Source organism: Cajanus cajan, chromosome 1 (genome assembly GCF_000230855.2).
Source record: "Cajanus cajan strain Asha chromosome 1, NIPB_CcT2T_4, whole genome shotgun sequence".
Taxonomy (NCBI): domain Eukaryota; kingdom Viridiplantae; phylum Streptophyta; class Magnoliopsida; order Fabales; family Fabaceae; genus Cajanus; species Cajanus cajan.
Genome location: NC_138517.1, coordinates 50,631,201 through 50,654,554, shown reverse-complemented (window position 1 = coordinate 50,654,554; position 23,354 = coordinate 50,631,201). Strand labels below are relative to the sequence as shown.

Genomic DNA, 23,354 nt, shown 5'->3' with positions numbered 1-23,354 from the left:
ATGTCATTGTCTGTATCACCTTTTGATGGACTAGTTATTTTCCAATGAGGGTTTTGGTATGTAGGTGTGATGGTTAAGGATTGTTGCACTAGGGTTGGTTTGACATGATCGACCATCATAGGAGTCTTTATTGTCGTTTCTTTGTTTGTCATCAAGTCTCGAGTGAAAATCATGTGTGGTTAGAGGAAAGTTTCACTTTGTCCCCACGATAGACACTAAATGTTCTTACTGAAATCTTGCAAGTGCTCTAACGATGGAATGATGTCCTTGCTACTCTAATATTCACAATGAGACAAAAGGCACCTACAAAGACATTCTGACCCTCAATTTAGAGGGAAGTTTTGGTTAAGAATTAGGTTAGAGTAGAATGATATAGTCCCCCATATATAGGTGTTTGATCTTGTCTCTAGACTTAAGACATAATGTTACGTGATTTTAGGAGATGTTCTCGTTGATAAGCAAAGACATTGTTCTTGATAGTGTAATCCCTTATTTAAGAAGATATGATATGCGAGAATAATGTTGTATGATATCCTAGAAGTATGTTATAGTGATTGTATAAAAATACTATCCGTTAGGAGTTTAACCACCCATGAATTCACTTTATGATGATGAATTTGAAGGCTCAATATAAACGAGTAGGAGAAGACAATGAATAAGAGAAGGTCAACTCGACTCAATCAAGTTGAATGGTTCAAAAAGTTGTCATAACATCCCACTAAGTTAAACAAGCCGAATCTCAAATTTCACAGCACTGTCTAAGATTCCAAAAAAAATGCAACATTTCACAAAAAAATAATAATTTTTTATGAGTTGAATGAGAATCAAACTCGAGGGGACTTTGCTTATTTAAGCATCAACTAACCACTTATTCAACATATTTCTTCGATCATAAATATACAATATTTTTAATTTAAATTAATATATTTAATTATATATTAATAGTTATATATTAATTCATACTGTTTAACAAGTGATTTTTTAAACATGTATCTTTTTTCAAATATTTATAAAAAAAAAACAAAAATAAAATAAAACTTTAAATAAAATCAGACTTGAACTTAAGTGAATATATAAGATTATTTAATATCTTAGTGACTTAAATAATAATTATATATTGTTTTAATTTAAATTTTCTGTTTGATTATATATTAATTTTTATAATTTAACCAATTTATAATTTGGTAGCTCTATTAGTATTATATTGGTTATAATTTTTTTAAGGCTTCTTTAATGCATTGTATATTTTTGTTATAATTAGGAGAAAAAGAGATACTTATTGTTTATCTATTCAAAAAGAAAAACCTTAAATACTTTTTTGCTTCCTGATATATCATAATTGTGTAATTTTAATTCTTTAAATTCAGCAATTTTATTTCTTCAAGTATCTTAGTTGTATAATATAATTTGGTCCCTCAATTATTATAATTGTGCAATTTTGATTCTCTAAATTTTGATTAAACAATTTTAGTTCATCAAGTACCAAAATTGTATAGTTTTAGTGACTGAAGTATCACAATTATATGACTTTTGACCTATTTAAATTACATGTATTATTAATTTTAGTAATAATAATGTGTGTATATATATATATATATATATATATATATATATATATATGTGTGTGTGAAAATTAGAGTATATATAACTTAAATACATTCGTTATTTTTTTATGTTAGTTTTTAAATAATTTTTATATAATTAAAATTTTCATTTACAAAGGCCCTAGATTAACTAGTGTTATTTGAAGAAAAAAAAAAGTTAACATCAATCTTGGCACCTTTATATTCATGCGGTGTTCATGAATTCATAAAAGTCATGAATACACATCCATGCTAATGTTATGTCCCATAACATAATAGCGAAAATTGAGGTCTTATAATATTGATTCATAAAAAGGTTTCAGCTTGTCTCTTTGGAGATATCCCTAAAAAGTTTCAATTTAATCACCGGAAAACAAATCATTCATGAGGGAGAAATTATGTATTATGATTGTCTTGTGGGAAATAAAATATTTTAATTCTATTAAGAATAATTAATTTCATAGTGAATTTAAAATCAAATATCAACACTAATTAAAATTCTAGTTTAATATAATAAACTAGTTAATTAAAAATTAAATTTTAATTATAATTTTAACTTTTCAAATATGAATTGAAATTATTTATTTTTTCAAATTCAAAATTGTATAATAACTTAGAATAAAAACTTAATAATTTGATCATATAACTTATCTATTATATTATATAAAAACTATCTATTAATGTCTTACTATCTTCTCATATTTAATATAATCAAATATGATACAATATTTAATTAGATATTTTTCATCTCTAATACTATATTCTATTTTTAAAAGAAAATTAAGAGATGTTCAGGATCTTATAATAAAATTAAAAATGAAAAGAACTTATCAATAATATGTGTAGCCTTCCTGACAATTAATTGTTTATTAAATTACACCATTTAGTCTGAAATGGTAATTGACCTGTATCATGTTTTGTAACATACCACTAAGGTCATTTTCAATGACAGCAACCATGGAAACTCCCTTAATAAAAAAGAGAAAGACATAAAATGAGAAAAAGCAAATGTTTATAAATATAAACTATATCAAAAGAAATAAAAAGCTTCATTCTGTGATTAGAAATCATATGTTAAAAAATAATTCACAACAAATTTATCAAAAGAAACAAAATTGATGTGGATTTCCTGTAGTTATCCATTAACAGAATTTAATTTATTATCTCAAAGAATTTTTAACTAGATATATTATGCTGCCATTATTTACAAGGATTTTGTGATAATTTTATAATAATTATTTTAAAATATATTAAATAATTATATTTAGAATAAATTACATTCTTCTTTGAAAAATGTGAATATTACATTTTTCACTGTATGTTTAAAATTTCAATAAATTTCCTTGACAGATTCTGATAATGACACTTTACTTATTTTTTAATTTGTTTTATTAAAGTTTTATAAACCTTCATTAAAAAAAGTATTATTAAAAATACATAAATATCTTCTCTTAAATATAAATATTATGCCACTTTCTCTTGTATTAAAATGCACGTGAATTTTCACGTTTCAATCTCCACAGTCAATTTAAATTGCAACTTTTGAGTCATAGACATGTAACTTTACATTTGTACATGGATGGAAAGAATGAATACATAAAAAAGTTTTTAGCAAATTTACATTATGACTTTTCCCATGCAAATGGGTGAAAAAGGATTACAAATGGGTGGAAATAGGTCAATACATAAAGCTTAGAAATGGAGGCTTTCTCCCTGCAAATGGGTGGAAAAGAATCAACACATAATCTTAAAAATGTAACTTAAAATATTTTATAATTCAAATAAATATTAAATGAGAGGAAATTAACTGTGAGAAGGAATGAAGGTGGCTGAAAGTTTTAGTGAAGAAAATTCATTATTCATGCATTAAAATAATTTTCTCACACAAACAAGGAATAAAATTTTGAAAAAAAGTTATATTTTAAGAGGAATTATCCAGAAATTTCTAGACCAAAATTGAAAAATTAGAATAAATTAATTATAATTAAATATAATTAAATAGGAATACTCCAAATGAAAAATGATAAATTAGACAGATTAATTAGGATTAATTGTTAAATAATATAAGAATTATAAATACTTGAAAAATTTATTGATTAATTAGATAAAATTAATAAATTAATAAAATTTATTAGTATAATTAAATATTTATTTATAATGTACGTAAATCATTAGACTTTTTAAGTATTTATATTTGTGAGACACCATAATCTTTTAAAATATAAATCTATATAAATGATTTTTTTAATTATTTACCAATAAACAAAAGATATATCAATAATTATTAGATTTTTTGTTAAATATGATTTTAATTCCTCAAATTTAAAATAAATTTAATTTTAGTACATCAAATTAAAATTGATCTCTTTAATTCTTGTAATTTCAAAAACTTTTGCTTTGATTCTTATATTCAAATTCTATTAATATTGTCCACCAAAACAACTTTTGCTTTGATCCTTATATTCAAATTCTATTAATACTGTCCACTAAAACAAAAGATGTTATTTATGACCAGAAATACTAAAACACAAGATATGTTATTTATGACTTCAGGTATTAAAACAAAAATTTTGAAATTTATAAGAATTAAAAACTAACAGTCTTACACGGCAACAGCAAACCGCAACATGACCTTAATTTAGTTATCCCAAAAACACACAAAATTTTCAATTATCCTATTTTCATCATCTTGCTCTTACTTCCTACCTATTTCACTTGTACTATAAGATATTATTAAAAAAGGAAATAAAATAAAAATTATAATACATCACTTCATTCATTAGAAGAGTTGTAGTAGAGAAGCAACACACCCTTAAGAAGATAGGGGCATGCAAATGTGAGTTTTCTGATAATCATTATCCTTACGATGGTGGATTGATTGCAAAAGATATCACTACTTAATTGATAATAAAAAATTAAAAATTAAAAATTAAAAAAACAAACATTTTATTGTAAAGTAAATCAGAAATTAGCTAAAGAGACACATAAATCAATACTGAAGTTTAAGCATAAAATAAACAAATATGAAACTCTTACTTCCGGTTATAGAAGATATGGATCCAAATATTAGAAAAACATTAAGTCATTAAAAAATGAAACATCCAATCCAAAAACAGTAGAATTTTCTTAATTAAAGGAACCAAAAACAAATAACTAAAAATTACTTCTTTTTAATGATGTACGCTTCAAGTTTTGAGTAACATTGACACATCACGAACAGAAAAATTACATAGTCTCAGTCACTAAACATTACTTGCACAAATAGACAAAAAAAAAACAAAAAAAAAACCAAAAGAATATTCTCCTATAGAAGTTCCGGTTCCATATAAACTATGTTAAATTTTCGAATCATTTGTCCTCATTACATTTTCACAATGCCAACAACTACTAAAAAAACGCAGCCTACTTGGTAAAAAAGACTATAACATAATTACAATGATCCACAAGATGTAGCAGATTACAGAAAAGAACACAAAATAATGTCTAACTAATTGCAAAAGGATAGCTATAAGTTGATAAAAGAATAGTATAACTGATATGGCTGAAAACTCCACTTATTTGTAACAACTAACAAGCATATGCATTAATAATTTTGATATCTTAGTAATATCACAAAAAGAGTTGCAAGGCAAAAGCAGGAATAACATTGTGATAGACATTTAACAAAAAAATGCTGATTACATAGGTTGAAAATTAGTGATGGTGAATGTTCCAGCCATCCCAAATTGCAACACCTCAATTAACAAAGAGGCTTTGTTTTGCCAATTTGAATATATTACCAAAAGTGACACCACAAATTTTCCTACTCATTGTTGAAGAGGCTATGTTACCAAGTGCATGAAATGGCCTCTCTTGTAAACTCCAAGAGCAATGGTGAAAACAAAACTAAATACCCACAAATTAAGCAGAATTACACACTTATTAATAAATCAGAACAATATGTTCATCTCAAAATCATGGTTTGTCCATGACATATATACACACAACAGCAAATAGCAAATCCGAATTAAAAGAGACAACCTGTAATTAACTAAGAGCAGCAGAAAGAGTAAAAATGATACCTAACGCAATGAATCTCTATTTGTCAGATGACTCAAGCGCTTCATGTATCAACTTAATCTGTTCCCCAATGAGCAAAGAGCGATTCGCAACGAGTTCAATCTCAGCACGTCGCAAGTTCCTCCACCTTCCCTCCAACTCCTTCCTCTTCGATTCTCCAATCAATGTCAATCCCCTCTTCATCTCATCCTCATCCAGCTCCTTAACATCAGATATCTCGCGGTAAAGCGAATTCACATCACCAATATCAGATTTTTCAGACCCCTTCGAGTCCACAAGCGCCAATTGAGTGTTTGTTTCGGGCGTTGTTGTTGTCACATTCCTGCTTTTACCTTCCTTCTTGGGAATTGGGCTCTTGGCGGGCTTCCCATTGAACTTGGGCCTCACCACGAGCATACTAGCTTCGCCCCAAACCTTTTTGGACAAGTCGAACAGCGTCTGGTCGTGGGGCTTGGAGAATTTGGGGTCCTCCCCGTTCTTCCCTCGCCCCAAATTGGTCTCGAATTTCTTTTTCAAGCGCCGGATCTTCTCTTTCAGCTGGTTGCTGGAGGCTTCCACGTGGAGCGACTTCTTAACGGTGTCGTGGAAAGACTCGGGGTACCTGTGAGGGTCTTGCCCGGTGCGGGAAATGAACTCGGCCATGCCCTTCAGAATCGCCAGTTCGTCTTCCTCGCTCCAGAGCCTCTGGAACAGCTTTAATTGCCCGCCCCCGCCACCGCCGGACTTCTTCCCGTCCTCCTCCGCCTCGTCGTCGGAGGCGGCGACGGAAGGAGAGGCGTCGGTTGGCTTCTTCTTGGCGGGCTTGGGCAGGGCGGAATACTCGGCGGGGCGCTTGGATCCGGATTTGGGCGGGGCGGAGGAGGACTGGGGCTGGGGCTTGGGCTTTTGGGCCTGATTGGTGGGCTTGGGCTTGGGCTCGGAATCGGAGTCGGAGGGGGTGTCGGATTCGGAGGAGGAGGGTTTGGAGGTAGGGTTAGTGGGAGGGGTTTTGGAAGGTTCTTCGTCGTCTTCGGATGAGGAAGAGGAAAAATCTTGCGCGGGTGGTTGGGTGGAAGGTTGCAAGTCTTCTTCTTCTTCTTCGTATTCGGAAGAGGAAGAGGAAGAAGCTGTGGGTGGATCCTCAACAGGGGGATTGCGCGGCTGCAGCTTCATCTTCGGTGCCATTGCTGGAGATTTGGGATTTTAGGGTTTTCTCAACAAAGTCAAATGAAGAGACAGCGAGACCTGGGAAGAGAGTATTAGTAGTGAGTAGTGTACAGCAACAGAAGGAGCACTAACATAGGTTTCTCTGTTTATGTTTAAAAGAAGTATTTTTAAAAGGTAAATTCTTGGCTAAGAACTTATTTTAGTCTCTTATAATTTTTTGTTTTAATTTAGTCTTAACTTTTATCTTTTGTCTTAATTTGATTCCTAATAAATTAATTAGTTGCAATATCAGACTTTCGTCCAAATTATTTAGACGAAGTTAACGTTTGGTCACGTGGATGCCACGTGAAAGTTACATAGATGTCACATGGATGTCAAATTTTGTCATGTATCTGGATTCAGAACAGGCTGTTCCAGAACGCCAATCAACATAGTGCACCAGTGTGGTTCAAAAATCGAAAGCAAATCATTTACACATACACAATTTTTTTATCTAAAAAATAATATATTTTAAAAAATAAAAATTATATTCTAATATATATATATATATATATATATATATATATATATATATTAAATTATCATATGCACAACACCAAAAAAATATATCATATATATAAAATTAAATTTCGAAGAGTTATTTATTTATCTAATATTTTTCAAACTTTTGTACTTTCTATTTATTGTTTATGTTGATAAAAAAATTAAAATTGTAAAAATTTATATCACATATTAAAAACATCTTTATATGATAAATAAATTAAACTTAATTTTTATAAGATTTAACATATTTATTTATATGTTTTATTAGTGTTAAATTATTATTAAGTAGGTTTTTAAGATTGTTATGTAACCAAACATTTTAAAAAATGTCTATGATAGATAAATATATAATATTTATAACGTATTTTTAACAAAAATTAGGTTTAAATCTGTTAAATTATAATATAACATAATCTGACCTACTTTATTTTCATCCTTAATCATAATTGTAGATATAAAAACTTGTTAAAATAACTATAATATATATTTATACTTTTAAAAATTATATATAAAATTTTTAATATTACAAATATATGAATAAGTATTGTCCTCACGATCTAAATTTTTTGGATATAATCATTAACTGTATGTGTGACATTCTAGAACCAGAACGGCCCGTTCTGAAACCAGAACGGGTCGTTCCGGTTTCAGAATGGGCCATTCTGGTTCCAGATGCATGACAAAAATTTGACATCCACGTGGCATCTACGTAGCTTCCACGTGACATCAACGTAGCATCCACGTGGCTAACAGTTAACTCCGTCTAAGTAATTTGGACAGAAGTCCGACATTGCAACCAATTAATTTATTAAGGACCAAATTGAGACCAAAAATAAAAGTGGGATTAAATTGAAACAAACAATTATTATAAGGGACCAAAATAAGTTTTTAGCCTAAATTCTTTGATGGATCACTAATGCAAGTGGTGTATGGATGCACCACTTTTATTTACCATTAGATGCATCTAATCCTATTAGCATATCATACACCCTATCACACAAGATCTAAGTTTCTGAATTTTTTACTAAAATAATTTTTTTTAAAAAATTACCCAAAAAGCACATGTTCCAACTGCTATTCACGTTCAGAACGGGCCATTCTAAAATCAGAATGGGTCGTTCCAGATGAAACAATAACACATGACGAATGGATCAGAACAGGTCGTTTCAGATGAAAAAATAACACATGACGAATGGATCAAAACGTCCCGTTCCAAAATCAAAACGACCCATTCTGGTTCAACTGGACATGTGTTATTTTTGAATCTGGAACGGCCCGTTCCAGATTCAAAAAAAGCACATGCCCTGTTAAACTAGAACGGGCGGTTCTGATTTGGGAACGGGTCGTTCTAGCCAGATGGGTCAACATATGGAACAACAAACGTGAGTACACATTGATAGGTCATCCAATGCAAGACCCATTGTTTCACACACAAGACTACATGGAATGGTACATGGCCAATTCCATCTATTTCCGATCTGTGCTACAACTATTATCACAAATCAACATAAACCCTAAACACATTTAACTGTGTATTTCTTAATTGATGAAGCATTGACAAGTAGATACATCTTCTTAGTAAGTTATTTCTCAAATATATTGAGCATGATAAACTTTGTTTTTGACACTCATTTTGGAGCTTAATATCAAATCATTAGTACATTTTCTTCCTCTTTCCATCTTTTTCTTGAAGGCTACCATGGAAATGAATAACTAAATCACTCCTTGTTTGGAATTGGATATAATCTTTCTTTTATGAATATATATATATATATATATATATATATATATACACACACATTTCTCTTTTTATATCTATATCAATGATTTGTTCTTACTCTTCATGCTTGCGCCCAACTTCATTCATAGGATGCTTGATGTCATTGAGGAAGGGGCTTCATATCTCACTCACGCTTAGCACCAAACTACCTGCACCTAATGTGATTGAGGTAAAGAGTCTCCCATTCTCTCGTGTCTGGTATGACAAAACTCACGCCCGACCCTAATTAGGCATATGGCCTTTATCTAACTCATGTTCAACGCCACATACATTAGCACCCAGTGCAAATCCTAACAGAAAATGAGTATCTCTCCTCACACTAGGTGAAATTTAATTCACGCCTAATGTTTATGGCATTGGCAACAAAATGACGAAAGTCTATGCACCCTAAAAGTAGAGCTGTCAAAGTGGGCTCCAGCCCGTGAGTCAACCCGGCTCACCTTGAAAACAGGCCGGGCCGGGCCAAAAAATGAAAAAAATTTATGATGGGTAAAAAAATGTGACCCGACCCACTTTCGACCCAACCCACCCGGGTTGAACCCGTGGTGGGCCGGGTGGCCCACCTGACCCACTTACCAATCCATCAACTTAACCCACTAACAACTCAGTTAACTATTTATTATTATATATGCATTATTTTAATAAGATATCATTTTTTTTATAGATAAAGATAAAATCAATACTAAACAATATGAAATTGGTATAAATTTATCTACCCAAACCTCCAATAAAATTTAATATTGATGAATAATCACTCTCATGAAAGAATTTTTATTTTTTTGTTTTAATTTTTTTAAGTTGTACACTTTTTAATTTAATTTTAATGTTGTATCCATGATACTTAATTTGATAATTTTTACTTTGGATTAGATATTATTTTAAATTATAATTTTTTTTAAAAAAATCAAGTGGGTTCTTGGGTGACCCGTTTAGCCCACCAACCCATGGTGGGCCGGGCCGGGCTAGAAAAATTTGCATAATAAATTTGGTGGGTCGGGTCGGGTTGGCCCACTTAAAAAGTGGGTTGAGGTGGGTCGGGCCAAACGGGTCGGGCTGGCTCGTTTTGACAGCTCTACCCAAAAGCAATTAAACTAATGTAAATCAAATTTAAAAATATTTGTTAACATCATTTTTTTAAGAGGAAAATGTCGAGATTTAAAACTAAAACTAACAAATTTTTGTAATGATAAATGAGAGAAAATTATATTTATAGTAGAAAATTTTGTTTGGTGATATTTTCTAATTAGAATTAGAAATTTACGCATATAATTAATGTAAACCTCTAATTCTAATAGAAAAACATTATCAATTGAAAAATTATACTTAAATTTTAAATTTAATTTAGTAGGATGAAAAAATATTATTTTGCTAAAAAAAAGTTTTTATGACAAATATGTAGTTGAGTTGAAAAAAATAATTTAATAACATGTGAAATTCACAATTTGTCAAAATATAGTGAGTCGAAAATGAATACAATATTTTTATGCATATAAAAATAAATAAAATAAAATAATAATGAAAATAAAAATGATAGAATCTTGTTGGAAAATACTTGGGAGCATAAGAATGTTTTGAACCCTAAACCTTAAACCTACCAAATACCATGAAATTTAACATTAGAAATTTTAGAAGTTAGAAGGGGTACTCATTAAGCACACTTCATTTTTGCTAATACATCTGTAGCACAACACCATCTCATGAGGCTGGCAATATGTGGGCACATTTTTTCTCTACATTCTTTTGTTTTTCCATTGATTTCATACCTTCTGTCAATTATGTTTTCTTATGGGGTGATATTGTGTGGAGGATTTGATACATGCTAATGAGTCTCTTCATCCGATGCATGGAAGTTGCACCAGTTTCAAATGTTGTGGAAGTCTTTTGTCGTTGATGGGTGTGGGCACATTTTTTCTCTACATTCTTCTATTTTTCCATTGATTGCATACCTTCTGTCAATTATGTTTTCTTATGGGGTGATGTTGTGTGGAGGATTTGATACATGCTAATGAGTCTCTTCATACGATTGCATGAAAGTTGCACCATTTTCAAATGTTGTGGAAGTCCTTCGTCGTTGATGGGTCCTTGAATCTTGTAGTAGTCGTGGCACAGATAGGAAATAGATGGAATTGGCCATGTACCATTCCATGTATTCTCGTGTGTGAAACAATGGGCCTTGCATTGGATGACCCGTCAATGTGTGCTCATGTTTGTTGTTCCATGTGTTGACCCATCTGGCCAGAACGGCCCGTTCCGAAATTAGAATGGTCCGTTCTGGTTCAACTGGTCATGTGTTATTTTTGAATTTGGAACGGGTCGTCCCAGATTCAAAAAATAACATATGATCAGTTAAACCAGAACGAGCCATTCTGATTTCAGAATGGGCCATTCTGATCCATTCGTCATGTGTTTTTTCTTCATCTAGAATGGCCCGTTCTGATCCATTCTTCATGTGTTATTTTTTAATATAGAAAGGTCCATTCTAAATGTGAAAACCAAAGCGTAAATACATTGGAACAGCTACTTTTTTGGTAATTTTTTTTTAAAAAAAAATTATTTTAGTAAAAAATTCAGAGACTTAGATCCTGTGTGATAGGGTGTATAATATGCTAATAGGTTGGATGCATCTAATGGTAAATAAAAGTGGTGCATGGTGCACCACTTTCATTAGTGATCCTTGGGAGACTTCACCTTTTTAAAATTGTTTCTAAAAACTTAATTATTTACTATGTAGATAAGAGTTGATTGTTTTATATATATATATATATATATATATATATATATATATATATATATATATATATATATATATATATCTATATATATATATATATATATATATGAGGAGGGTTTAAACTAGGCATGACAATCTAACCCGCCCCCGTGGGTACTCGCCCTGATTTTGATGGGAAAAACCCGTGTTTATCGGGTTCGGGTTCGAGTTCGAGTTTTCCCGATTAATAAAATCGGGATCGGGGGCGGGGATGTTAATACCCACCCCGCCCCCGCCCCCGCCCCGCTTAATAATATAATTAAAAATTATTTTTATATATATATAAACCAAAATTATAAATATTTATATGTAAAAATTTATATTATTTTATTTTTCTTTTATTTTTTTTTAAATTGTTCATATTTATTTTAAAGAAAAAAGAAGAAAAAAAAATAGGAGCGGGGGCAGGGGCGGGGCGGGGAAACCTGAACCCCGCCGGGGGCGGGGATGGGGACCTAGATTTTATCCCCGGCGAGTATCGGGGGCAGGGCGGTTTAAATTTGCAGGGGCGAGGGTGGGGAACGTAAAACCAGGCCCCGCCCCGTTGCCATGCCTAGTTCAAATGACACCGATGTAACTTTTACTAAGTATTACACCGCTTAATAACTTTATATTAAATGTGAATTTTATAAATCCAACCGTTAGATTGAAAGTTCATATCTCTTAGATCATATATACAAAATTTTATCTTAATCCAAGATGATTTGATACTTCATTCTTACAAAACAAAATTGGCGTAATATATTCATTTCAAAATATACTAAAATATGAATACTTTGATTATCTTTAAGTTGTTGTTCAATTTTAACAAAATTTGATATACACATATAAAGTAATATGAACTTTCTAACGGTTGGATTTATAAAATTCACATTTAATATAAAGTTATTAAGCGGTGTAATACTTAGTAAAAGTTACACTGGTGTCGTTTGAACCCTCCTCTATATATATATATATATATTTATTTATTTTAGACTTTTTAATATATTTTATTATTTAGTTAAATAACTTGGGTCAGTTTTTATTTACATAATTGACTCATTTTCTAGCTCAGGTGAGAAATCAAATATTAGATAACCGATTTTTTAATTGGGACTTTTTTTCGTTTATTTTTTGTTTTATTTTTTTTGAATTTTTTTAAAAATATTTTAATTTATTTTAAATTTCATAATTTAATATTATACTTATATTTAAATTTTAAAAAATTATTTTATTATTTAAATTAAATTTATAAAATATAGAAAATTGAATAATGTAATTTAATAATTAATTGTTATATTTGTAAATATGTATAATTTATTTAATATATTTATTTTGCATTTATAATTAAATATAATTAAAATTGTTATTAAAAAAATTGTACTGAAATTGAGATGATATTTGTAAAGGACACATAACAAAATTAAAATTGCAAACAAATTAAAATTATAGAACATGATATTTGTGAAAGACACACAACAAAATCAACCAAAATTGAGATGTAGGTCATGAAAAACCGTCAATTTAAGCTTTTTGACTTGAACTCCCTTTATGGTAAAGATATTTTTTCTTGGAGTGACCAACATTCTTGCATAGAGAACATCTTTTTGGTTGTCTTGATTCAATCATTATCCATTTCAATGCGTATTTGGGATGACTTCGGACAACCTTTTTTATTTTTAATTTTTTTTGAATTTGGTATGATTTGTGGTTTGTCAAAATCTGACCAATAAGATTAGTTGGACAATTTACCAAATAACTTGTTATACACATTTGAATCATATTTTAATGTGTATATCTGATCTATGTAAGATGTGTAATTATGGTGAACATGCTTACATACAGCAACAACATGGGAGCATGGCATGTGTAACTTCTAGAATTTCCCACAGTCACACTATTTCTCATGTAGTCTAACTGTGAAATTTCCCGGCGGTTGTCCTTCCCTTGGGTTAATGGTCTCTTGCACTAGAAAATGTATATTGGAATGATCAAATTTAAGGACATGATGACTATTAGCCTTGGATTTTGCATCTCTCATGTCCCTATTTATTATTTCAATATAAACTTGGCCGACTCTGAATTTAGCATCTATTTCCTTCCCTCACTAGATGATTAAGGAATTACATCTCTTATAAGTTGACATAATAATTGTAGATATTGGCAAATTTCTTCTTTTCCTAAGAATGAAATTTATTGTCTCTACCAAGTTGGTAGTCATGTGTCCTCATCGTCGGCCATCATCACATGCAAGAGTCCATTATTCTTTAGGAATAGTGTTAAGCCAATCAATTACACCTTCAATTTCTGGTTTGCTTTTTAATATGTTATAGTGGTAATTGAACTTGGGCTCAATCATCCCAAAAGTTGTGAATTTAGAATAGCAAAAAATCAACAATTTATTATTGTTGAAATATAGTAAAACAAATAAGAATAAATATTTAATTGATGATAAAAAAAAAAAGAACTACATACCCATATTGATGATTAATTTTTTTCTTTTTTGCATTTTTAAAATGCATCATGAAATTTTGGGCAATATGGCGAATGCAAAACACGTGCACTGAATAATATGGTGTCCAACCACTACCTTGTCTAGCATAGGCATTTTTTATGAACTCGTGTCTATCGGAGATTAAGCAAAGGTCATCTTGAGGGCAAACACGTCTTTTTAGGTAATGAAGAAAGAAATACCATGCATTTGTTGTTTCACCCTCAATAATGGCAAAGGCAATTGGAAATTTTTTTTTATTACCATCTTGTACCATGGCCACGAGAAGAGTTTTCCGATATGAGATTGTGATGGACCATGGATCAAGGGGCCAATTAACCGAGCTATGGCTAGGAGCATTCAAGAAGGATTGACTAGCTTGAAGGTTAGTGGGCTTTCTAAGCCCAAGCTACTCTTCATGTGGGCCATCACATCTGAAGTTAGCGGAAAAACACATACAAGGGGGGTTGAATGTGTGTGTATGAGAACGAAGAAATTTTAAAAACGTTCTCACAAAGAGACTTTTTTCCGTCTAAAAATAATATTATCTTGAACAATTAAAAACTATACAAAGTTGGCTTAACAAAAGATTTTTCATTTGAAGGTTTATCGTCTGCACAAGAAAAATATTTCTTAAAAGGAAAATGTTCTTTAAGATAATGAGTTACGCACATGTGTTTTTCGTCCAAAGATAGTTGTAATAAAAAATAAGCAATGGAAGAAAATTTTAGTATGATATAATAGCTAAACAACATTACGTCTGGAAATGGATAAAGAGTGTAAAGAGTTTTATACTGGTTCGCTCGACCTGAGCTACGTCCAGTCTCCTTCAACTGAAGGTTTCCACTAATCACAACAGATTACAAGTATTCTCAATCACTTCTGGTTCATCAACTTCACTTGTCGATGCTAGTATTCTTAAACCACTTCTAGTTCCCCGAGTATTCTCAACCACTCCTGGTTCATCAACTTCACTCGTCGACGCTAGTATTCTTAAACCACTTCTAGTTCACCAAGTATTCTTTCACTAGCCTTTTTAGGCTTTACAAACGATAGATGTTTTGAGTGTGTATGCAACTCTCACAAAGAGGATAATATGGTTTCTACACTCACTAAGGTATTCAACCTTAGTTTTACAAAGATGAGTGTTTAGAGTGTGTATATAACACAGAGAGGATAGGGTAATTTCTACACTCACTAAGATAAGCTATCTTAATTTTACACAGATATACAAGACTGTATAGGAAGAGATATAAGATTATTTTAGCGTTCGCTTTTCTCGTTGCTTCACTTCTCTATTTTTTCTCTTCTTAGGTCTTGATATTTATAGCCTTGTAATAAATCTGCCCGTTGTTTGAATTTTAATGTGTCCATTGAGGCAGAGCTTCCCGTCGTTTAAATCTACCCGTTGTGATAAATAGCCTTGATATTTATATAATCTGGCATTAAATGTTTGCTTGCTGAATCTGTGTTAGGTGAAGTCTTGTGTGCATTTTGTTTACTTTTATGTTTGCAACTTCAATCATAACCTAGGTATATCTTGTTATCTTTCCTTCATTGTAGACACCCAATTTCGTCCGGGGGGCATACAAAGGAAGAAATGGACGTCTATTATCAAGGAAAGGAGCTCCCAATCATGGAAATATCAAGACATGACATCAGGAGGCTAAAAGCCCAAAAAAAGCTAGTTTTAGTAGCCCGGAACGGGCTGTTCCAAAACTGGAACGGGCCGTTTCAATTTACAAAAAGTGCCTAAATCCCTAAACTAGAACGGGTCGTTCCAAAATCGGAACGGGCCGTTCCAAAATTGGAATGGATCGTTCCAAATTTGGAACGGGCCATTCCAGGCTCTTTAAAGAAGGCTAAAACACACATTTGGAACGGGTCGTTCCCACATTGGAACGGGCCGTTCCAAATAACAAAAAAGGCTTGAATTTTTCATTTGAAATGGGCCGTTCCAGAATGACCTTTATGTGTTAAACGCGCCTCCGGAACGGGCCGTTCCGATTTCAGAACGTCCCGTTCCAATACACTAAATTAACACATAACGGCTAGATCCAGAACGGGCCGTTCCGATTTTGGAACGGGCCGTTCTGGACCCTATCTGAAGCCTATAAATAGGAATCTCGGCCACATTTCTGAGGGACTCCAAATTTCGTCCAGAGCTCGAAATTTCTCTCTTTTTCTCTCTTTTTTCTTTCTTTTTCTTTCACCTGTATTTCTTGAGATATTGTGAGGTATTGTAGTGTGAAAGGTTGCCACAAAGCACCTAGAATCACCATTAACAAAGCTTGATACGAGGTATTTCAGTGAATCTTCTTCTCTCTCCTTTACTTTTTATCTTTGTTTCTTATCTTTGATAAACATTATTATAATAAAAACAATCATGTAGATATTTTAGGATCATTCGTATAATTTAAATTTCAAGCATGTGAATAGTTATTAACAAAGGGGATTTAATATTTAATTTATTATTTTTTATCATGTTAACTTCATTATAGGGTACCGATTTAGGGCGCTGTAAGGGTGCTTAATACCTTCCTTACACGTAACCGACCCCCGAACCCAATTCTGGTTATCAAGGCCATTATTGGACCTTTTAAAAATCTTTTCTTTTTCCAATGTTTTGAGTAAAACATTGGTGGCGACTCCATAAAACCTATTTTCAAAACCATCAATTAAGGATTAGTCTGGTGTTCGGGCATTCCTCAATTGATGAGATCTTTAAAAGGATATCTAAACCATAGGTCGCAAGATCGGAAATTTTTGGGTTGCGACAGATGGCGACTCCGCTGGGGACTTTTAAAGAGGGTCAGGCCCATTTAATTAATGAAGTTAGTAAAATAAAAATAATAATTTAAATATTTTTCCCCTTTACTTTGTTTGTTTTATTTGTTTGACTTTATTATCTATATGCTTGTTTAAATTCTGCACATGTTTGAATTAACAAATTGCACACAAACCATAGCACACAACAGTCCCGCTACACCCGGGGGCATGAGGGTATTAAACATAGGGAGTGGTTGACGTACGACCGGCCCAAGTTTGGCCTTCGAGCCTGCGAGCCTTGTCGGAAATCACACTCAAGGTGATAACCGGTTACTCTAGCCCGAAATACTGTGACAGACCTTAGAGTTTGCCAGGTGACGACGACAGAGATACTGAGTCCCTATAATGGGGACACCTTGGGGGCCTTAAGACCGAAGTGAGGATAATTAGAACCACCTTATACAATGCACTTTTCTTAACAGGGACCATAGACCATGGATGTATACGCGATTGTTTGTGGATTGTATGAGCATATGGTTGTTGCATTTTGTCTATTCAAATCATTCATTTATTTTTTTATAATTCCCCTAAGGTAAAGAAAAACACAAAATTAAAAATGCATTATCATGTGAGAGAAAACCTAGTGTGGAAATAAGATTTGTGAGAAGCATACATTCCTTCTTTTTTTTTTTAAAAAAAAAGAAAGGGGCATCATGCATTTTCTACAAAATAAAAAAATATAATAAATAATAATAAAAAAAGGAACATGCATATCATATATTTAGGATCACAAAGGGATTTGTATCAAAGACGAGAAATCAGTGTGACCTCTGTCACATCATAAAATATTATGAAGAGGAACACCGATAACTCACCCCTCGACAAGGATGAGTCATTAAGTCTTTGATAGAAACTCCCTACATGCATTATCATTTAAATAAGCTTGATAAGAAATTATCTTGTCCCTTAAAGGTGGCTCTTCAACATTTCGTACTCACACAAGCTCAAAATAAAAAAGCTATGGAAGACCTAGAGGAAAGAAATTGTGTCCTCAATGAGGAGCTCGGACAGCTCAAGGAACAAATGGCTAGAATGCTTGAGGCCATGAACAAATTGCAGCACGACAATAGTACTAGCAATGTTGGTAACACTTCCAAAGATCATCTGAACGCCTTGGAAGAAAGACTGAGAGTTGTGGAAGGCCACAATTTTGACATTCAAGAGGCTGCGGATATGTGCCTAGTGCAGGACATCCAATTCCCCGCCAAATTCAAAATCCCTAACTTCCAGAAGTACACTGGGGCTAGTTGTCCAAAAATACATCTGACAATGTACTATAGGAAGATGGCAGCCTACGTGGGCAATGAAAAGCTCCTGATACACTATTTTCAGGAAAGCCTTTCAGATGTTGCTCTTAACTGGTACATGCAGCTGGATGGAGGGAAGATCCAGACATGGAAACAGCTAGCCGATGCTTTTCTCTGTCGATACAAGTATAACATTGACCTAATTCCTAATAGGTCTGATTTACAAAGCTTAAGCAAGAGGGGCAATGAGTCCTTCAAAACCTATGCACAAAGATGGAGAGAATTGGCTGCGCAAATAGAGCCTTCATTATCTGACAAAGAGATGGTGACAATGTTCATTGACTCTCTAAGTGGACCCTATTATGACAAGATGATAGGGAACATGTCAACCCTTTTTGCCGACATAGTCACCATAGGTGAAAGGGTTGAGCAAGGCTTAAAAAGCGGGAAGATAGGGAAGGCTCTGACAAGTTATGACCCCAGGAAAGTCTATGAAAAGAAGAGGGAAGAAGGGATCCACGCTGTCATCTCTACTCCAAAAAGTCAAGCCACACCACAGTCAAAGCCTAGAGACGACAAAGTAGTAGACAAAATCCCCATCACATACACAGAGCTACTACCTCAACTCCTAGAGGCTTCGATGTTAGTCCAACTTCCTCCAACAAAGAAGATGAACCCTCCTTACCCGCCGTGGTACAAACCTGAGGAAAGGTGTGACTATCACTCTAACACTCCGGGGCACTCAGTGGAACGGTGCAAGACCCTACAATTCCGTGTGCAAGGACTTATAGACGCTGGATGGTTGAAATTTGACACCGACACACCTAACATCGACAAGCACCCACTGCACAAGCATGACGAGGAATGACTTTGGAGTATAAAATTGAGAAATTACTAGAGTAGGGGGCTTTCTTTCTTTTTCAAAAAAAAAAATTGCTTTAAATTCAACTCATGTCATTCACTCAAGGTCATGAGTTCAAACAAAATAAGGGTTTGTATAAGTTTTTACATTCATCAATAATACGCGTCATTTTCATAAATCTCTTGTGTTAATTCTTTTCCCCCTCTTCCCACATATTAAATTCTAAAATCAATCACAACAAAAAAAAACAAACATGACCGAAGATAATAAAATTAATCAAAGCTTCGAACATCTACAACGCATTATCTGAGTCTAAGGTAGATAGGAAGATCACCTCTTCGAAACACACAAAAAAATAAGAAAATGATCAGAAGAGTCTTACACCAGATTCTCATTGTACAAGAAGAGTCTTGCAAAAATGACTTTCATTCAATTTGGCCGACAAAGGAAGCACAAATCTCGGCTCATGAAAGAACTCTCTCAACACTCGTTGGTTGGGGCAACATCTTTCTCCTTGGGGCAACATCTTTCTCCTTGGTATACGAGAATGGGGGGCAGTGTTAATCAGCAAAGACGTTGGTCCTCCCAAACGCGGATGACAGGAGATTTTGTCAAAGAAGTGTTATTCCAAAAAAAATAATATCACTTGCAAAATACTACTAGGATGAAAACCCGCAAAGGGCATCTTAGGCAAAAAAAAAAAAAAAAATTCCACTAGGACACGTCCTAGGCAAAAATTAGGAATCTAGAAAAGGATAAAAATAGCAAGTGATGATTCTCATAGTTGAAAGCTAAAAAGGCGGCTTGAACACTTCTACAAGGGACCAAGTTCTGCGAAGACTCTACCTGAGACTCAGATATGTAGTTCAAGATAATTAGGAGAATGATTATAATAATTATCCAAGGAAATGTTTTAAATCATCCTACCTCCACTACTCATTTACCCTAAACCATCCTACCGCCATTAACAATTCATTCTAAATCACCTTTTCCTTTCCTTTCTGTCTCGTCCAATCCTAATGATGTATATTGTTGATGGTTGTCGAAATTTAAACAAGTACAAAAAAAATGAAGATGACCCGCTAGGATGAAAACCCGTAAAGGGCGTCCTAGGAAAAAATTAGGGCAAATGAAAAGAGCAAAAATACCCGCTAGGATACATCCTAGGCAAAAATTAGGGTTTCTAAGCAAAAAAGAAAGAAGAAAAGAAAGACCCCCTGATGGAGGTGAGTAGTAGAAGTGAAACACAATCTCCTCCTAAACTCCTCCTAGGCTCGGATCTTCTTCAATGGAGGTAGAAGTATTCTTGAAGAACTCATGAAGATGATGAACTCTTGCTGAACTTAGAAGACGGAAGCACCCAAGCTCAAGTACTCAAGGGATTGCACACTTCAAAGAAAAGGAAACTAGGTTTTCCTAAGGTTTTTGAAGGCATTCTCTTGGTTTTCTCTCTTGGATGAATTCAGTGACTCTTGAGGGAATTTGGCTGAAGAAATATTCAGAAAATTCTCATATATCAAAAGTGTTTACAAAAGGTGGGAAAAGATACACTTATAGGAAGCAACTAGGTTAACTTTGGGCGGCAATTCTAAAACATCCAAATTGGCGCCTAGTTTGAATTTCAAGTTTGAATTTGAAATTCAAACTTTGGCTTCCAACGTGACTAATTCAGATGCTACCCTCATTTAGGAGTCATTTAGAAGTGATTTGAGGTGAATTTGGAGCTCACATGGCCGGATCCATCCCATGCAAACCATGTGACTCAAATTCAACTCAAATTACTTCTAAATGATGTCTAAATGAATCCTAATTCTCCTATTAATGTTTTCTTCATATAATCCTATTCTAATGACCAAAATACAATGGTCTAATGAATACAATCAATAGGAAATATTACAAGGAAAATAATGAGCCCAATATTGGGTACCAAAAGCCCAAAGGCCCATGAAACCCAAAACTAGGCCCAACTAGCCTAAAACCTAAAATGCTACTCTATGTGGTCCAAAATACAAGACCAAAATACATTCATACTATACTAACAAAAATATAATAAGAATGTTAAAAACAAGATAAGCCCATGTTGAAACTTGGTTTGGGCCTTCCAAGCCCATAGGGCCCGTTGGGCCTAGACTGGCCCAATCTTCCATGTCTAGCCCACTCCTCTTGGATCTTTGAGTGTGTCACCTCTTGCATTCCCAAGTATGATTCCATCATCCCCTCCCTCTTGAAAAGGATTTGTCCTCAAATCTAGAGGATGCATGGAAGAAACATTAGCACCTACATGTAAAACATGCAAGGAATAAGAAGTGACATGGTAAGAGAAAAGATCATGGATCCTAAGAGGAATCCTACTATTTATCCTAACAAAGAAAGATAAAATACTAGACTCTCTAAAAATGGAAATAGGCTCCTCTTCTAAGCACAACATAGAAGTAAAACCTAAAAATGTAAGAACACTATGACTAAGACAATGAAAAGAATGATTTTTAAACACAACTACATCTTGCCTAAAGTACCCTAAATGGTAACCTAGGCTTTTCCTAAAATATAAAGAAAAAACTACTAGAAAGCGCCCTAAACAATTTTGGATTTGATTGTTTACTAGATACTCATAATCATATAAGCTATATTTATCTTGTGGGGAAGGAATCATATTAAATTGAAAAGAGTAAGAACTTCCCATAAGATCAAACATAGAATATTGATTATTACAAGTTGTATCTACTAAACAATGTGACCCAAAAATTGGGTGCTTTATGAAATCCAAAGAAATACTTCCTTCCTTGTGCACCTTCAAGGAAGTAGTATAAGGAGTAATACTAGGTATAGTCCACTCCTTCTTCACTATATCTCGAAGTTGAGAAGAATTCTTTACTTGAAATTCATTTTGTTCCTCATTCTCAACTTTAAGATAAGTGGCAGCATTAGGATAAGAGCCAAGACTTTTATGAATAAAGAGAGTTCTTTTCAAATCTTGCTTGGTCATAAAATAACTCTCCTTGGTCACAAAGGTTTTAGTCGAATCCCCTTCTTCCACACTCTTTCCTTCTTTTCTTTCTTTATTTCTTTTTCTTTTCATTTGCTTTTGATCCTCAAACACTTGGGGTGGTGTTAAAGGATTAAAAACAACTTTCTTATTTTTATGAGTGAAGGTTATTTTGTTAGTAAGGCCATCATGTATAGTTTGTTTATCAAATTGCCATGGCCTACCAAGCAAAATATGACAAGCTTCCATAGGGATCACATCACATAAAACTTTGTCTTTATAATCCCCTATAGAAAACTTGACCTTCACTTGTTGATTCACCTCCAATTCCTCACCTTCATTGAGCCAATGAAGTTTATAAGGGTGAGGGTGAGGAATGGTGGTAAGGGCTAACTTGTTAACCAACCTTGTACTACAACAATTAGAACATGATCCACTATCAACAATGAGAGAACAAGTTCTTTTAGAAACCAAACATCTTGTATGAAAGATGTTCTCTCTTTGAGATAGTGAAGTGGGACAAGGTTGGCTTCCAAGAAGCCTTTTGATCATAAGAAGATCACCATCCACAGGATATATCTTTTCAATTTTAGGATCTTCCTCACTAGTCTCACTACCACTTGAAGTGGTAGAACTAGATTCATCAAGACTACTATAAATGTCTTGTCCTCTCAAAATCATGACCTTTTTAGTTGGACATTGAGAAGCTATATGGCCTCTCCCAAGACATTTAAAGCATTTGATGTCACTAGTTTTACTACTAGAAGTGACAACATTTTTATTATTTTCTTTTTTTATTTCTTTTTCTTGATCCTTACTAGAGTTTTTAGAAGAGTCATATTGACCCTCTCTTTTGTAGTCATTCTTGATATAAGAGTTAGTTTGAGTTTTTCCTTTTCTCAAATTTTGTTGTTCCACCCTTATACAAAGTTGGACCAAATCATCAAGGTCCCTATAAGGGAGTAACTCAACTCTATCTCTTATATCAAAATTTAGACCACTTAAAAACCTAGCAATGGTCAATCTTTCCTCCTCCCTTATGCCAGCCCTCATGAGATACAATTCCATCTTTTGTCTAT

At 33.1% G+C, this 23,354-nt stretch overlaps 2 protein-coding genes across 2 annotated transcripts; one reads left to right on the top strand and one right to left on the bottom strand.

Moving 5' to 3' along the window:
- Positions 1–5,483: 5,483 nt before the first annotated feature.
- On the bottom strand, positions 5,484–6,912 carry LOC109817612 (putative transcription factor At1g11510). Its single transcript, XM_083061166.1, has one exon. It carries the CDS (start codon positions 6,804–6,806, stop codon positions 5,661–5,663), a length of 1,146 nt encoding a protein of 381 aa, XP_082917292.1. The 5' UTR covers positions 6,807–6,912; the 3' UTR covers positions 5,484–5,660.
- An 11,228-nt stretch (positions 6,913–18,140) lies between these two features.
- On the top strand, positions 18,141–19,295 carry LOC145954807 (uncharacterized). Its single transcript, XM_083069498.1, has one exon. The coding sequence runs from the start codon at positions 18,141–18,143 to the stop codon at positions 19,293–19,295; it is 1,155 nt and encodes a 384-aa protein (XP_082925624.1).
- The last annotated feature ends 4,059 nt before the right edge of the window (positions 19,296–23,354 follow it).

Excerpts from the sequence above, each read along its gene's own strand:
- LOC109817612 (XM_083061166.1), bottom strand. The coding sequence starts at position 6,806 with ATGGCACCGAAGATGAAGCTGCAGCCGCGCAATCCCCCTGTTGAGGAT.
- LOC145954807 (XM_083069498.1), top strand. The coding sequence starts at position 18,141 with ATGGAAGACCTAGAGGAAAGAAATTGTGTCCTCAATGAGGAGCTCGGA.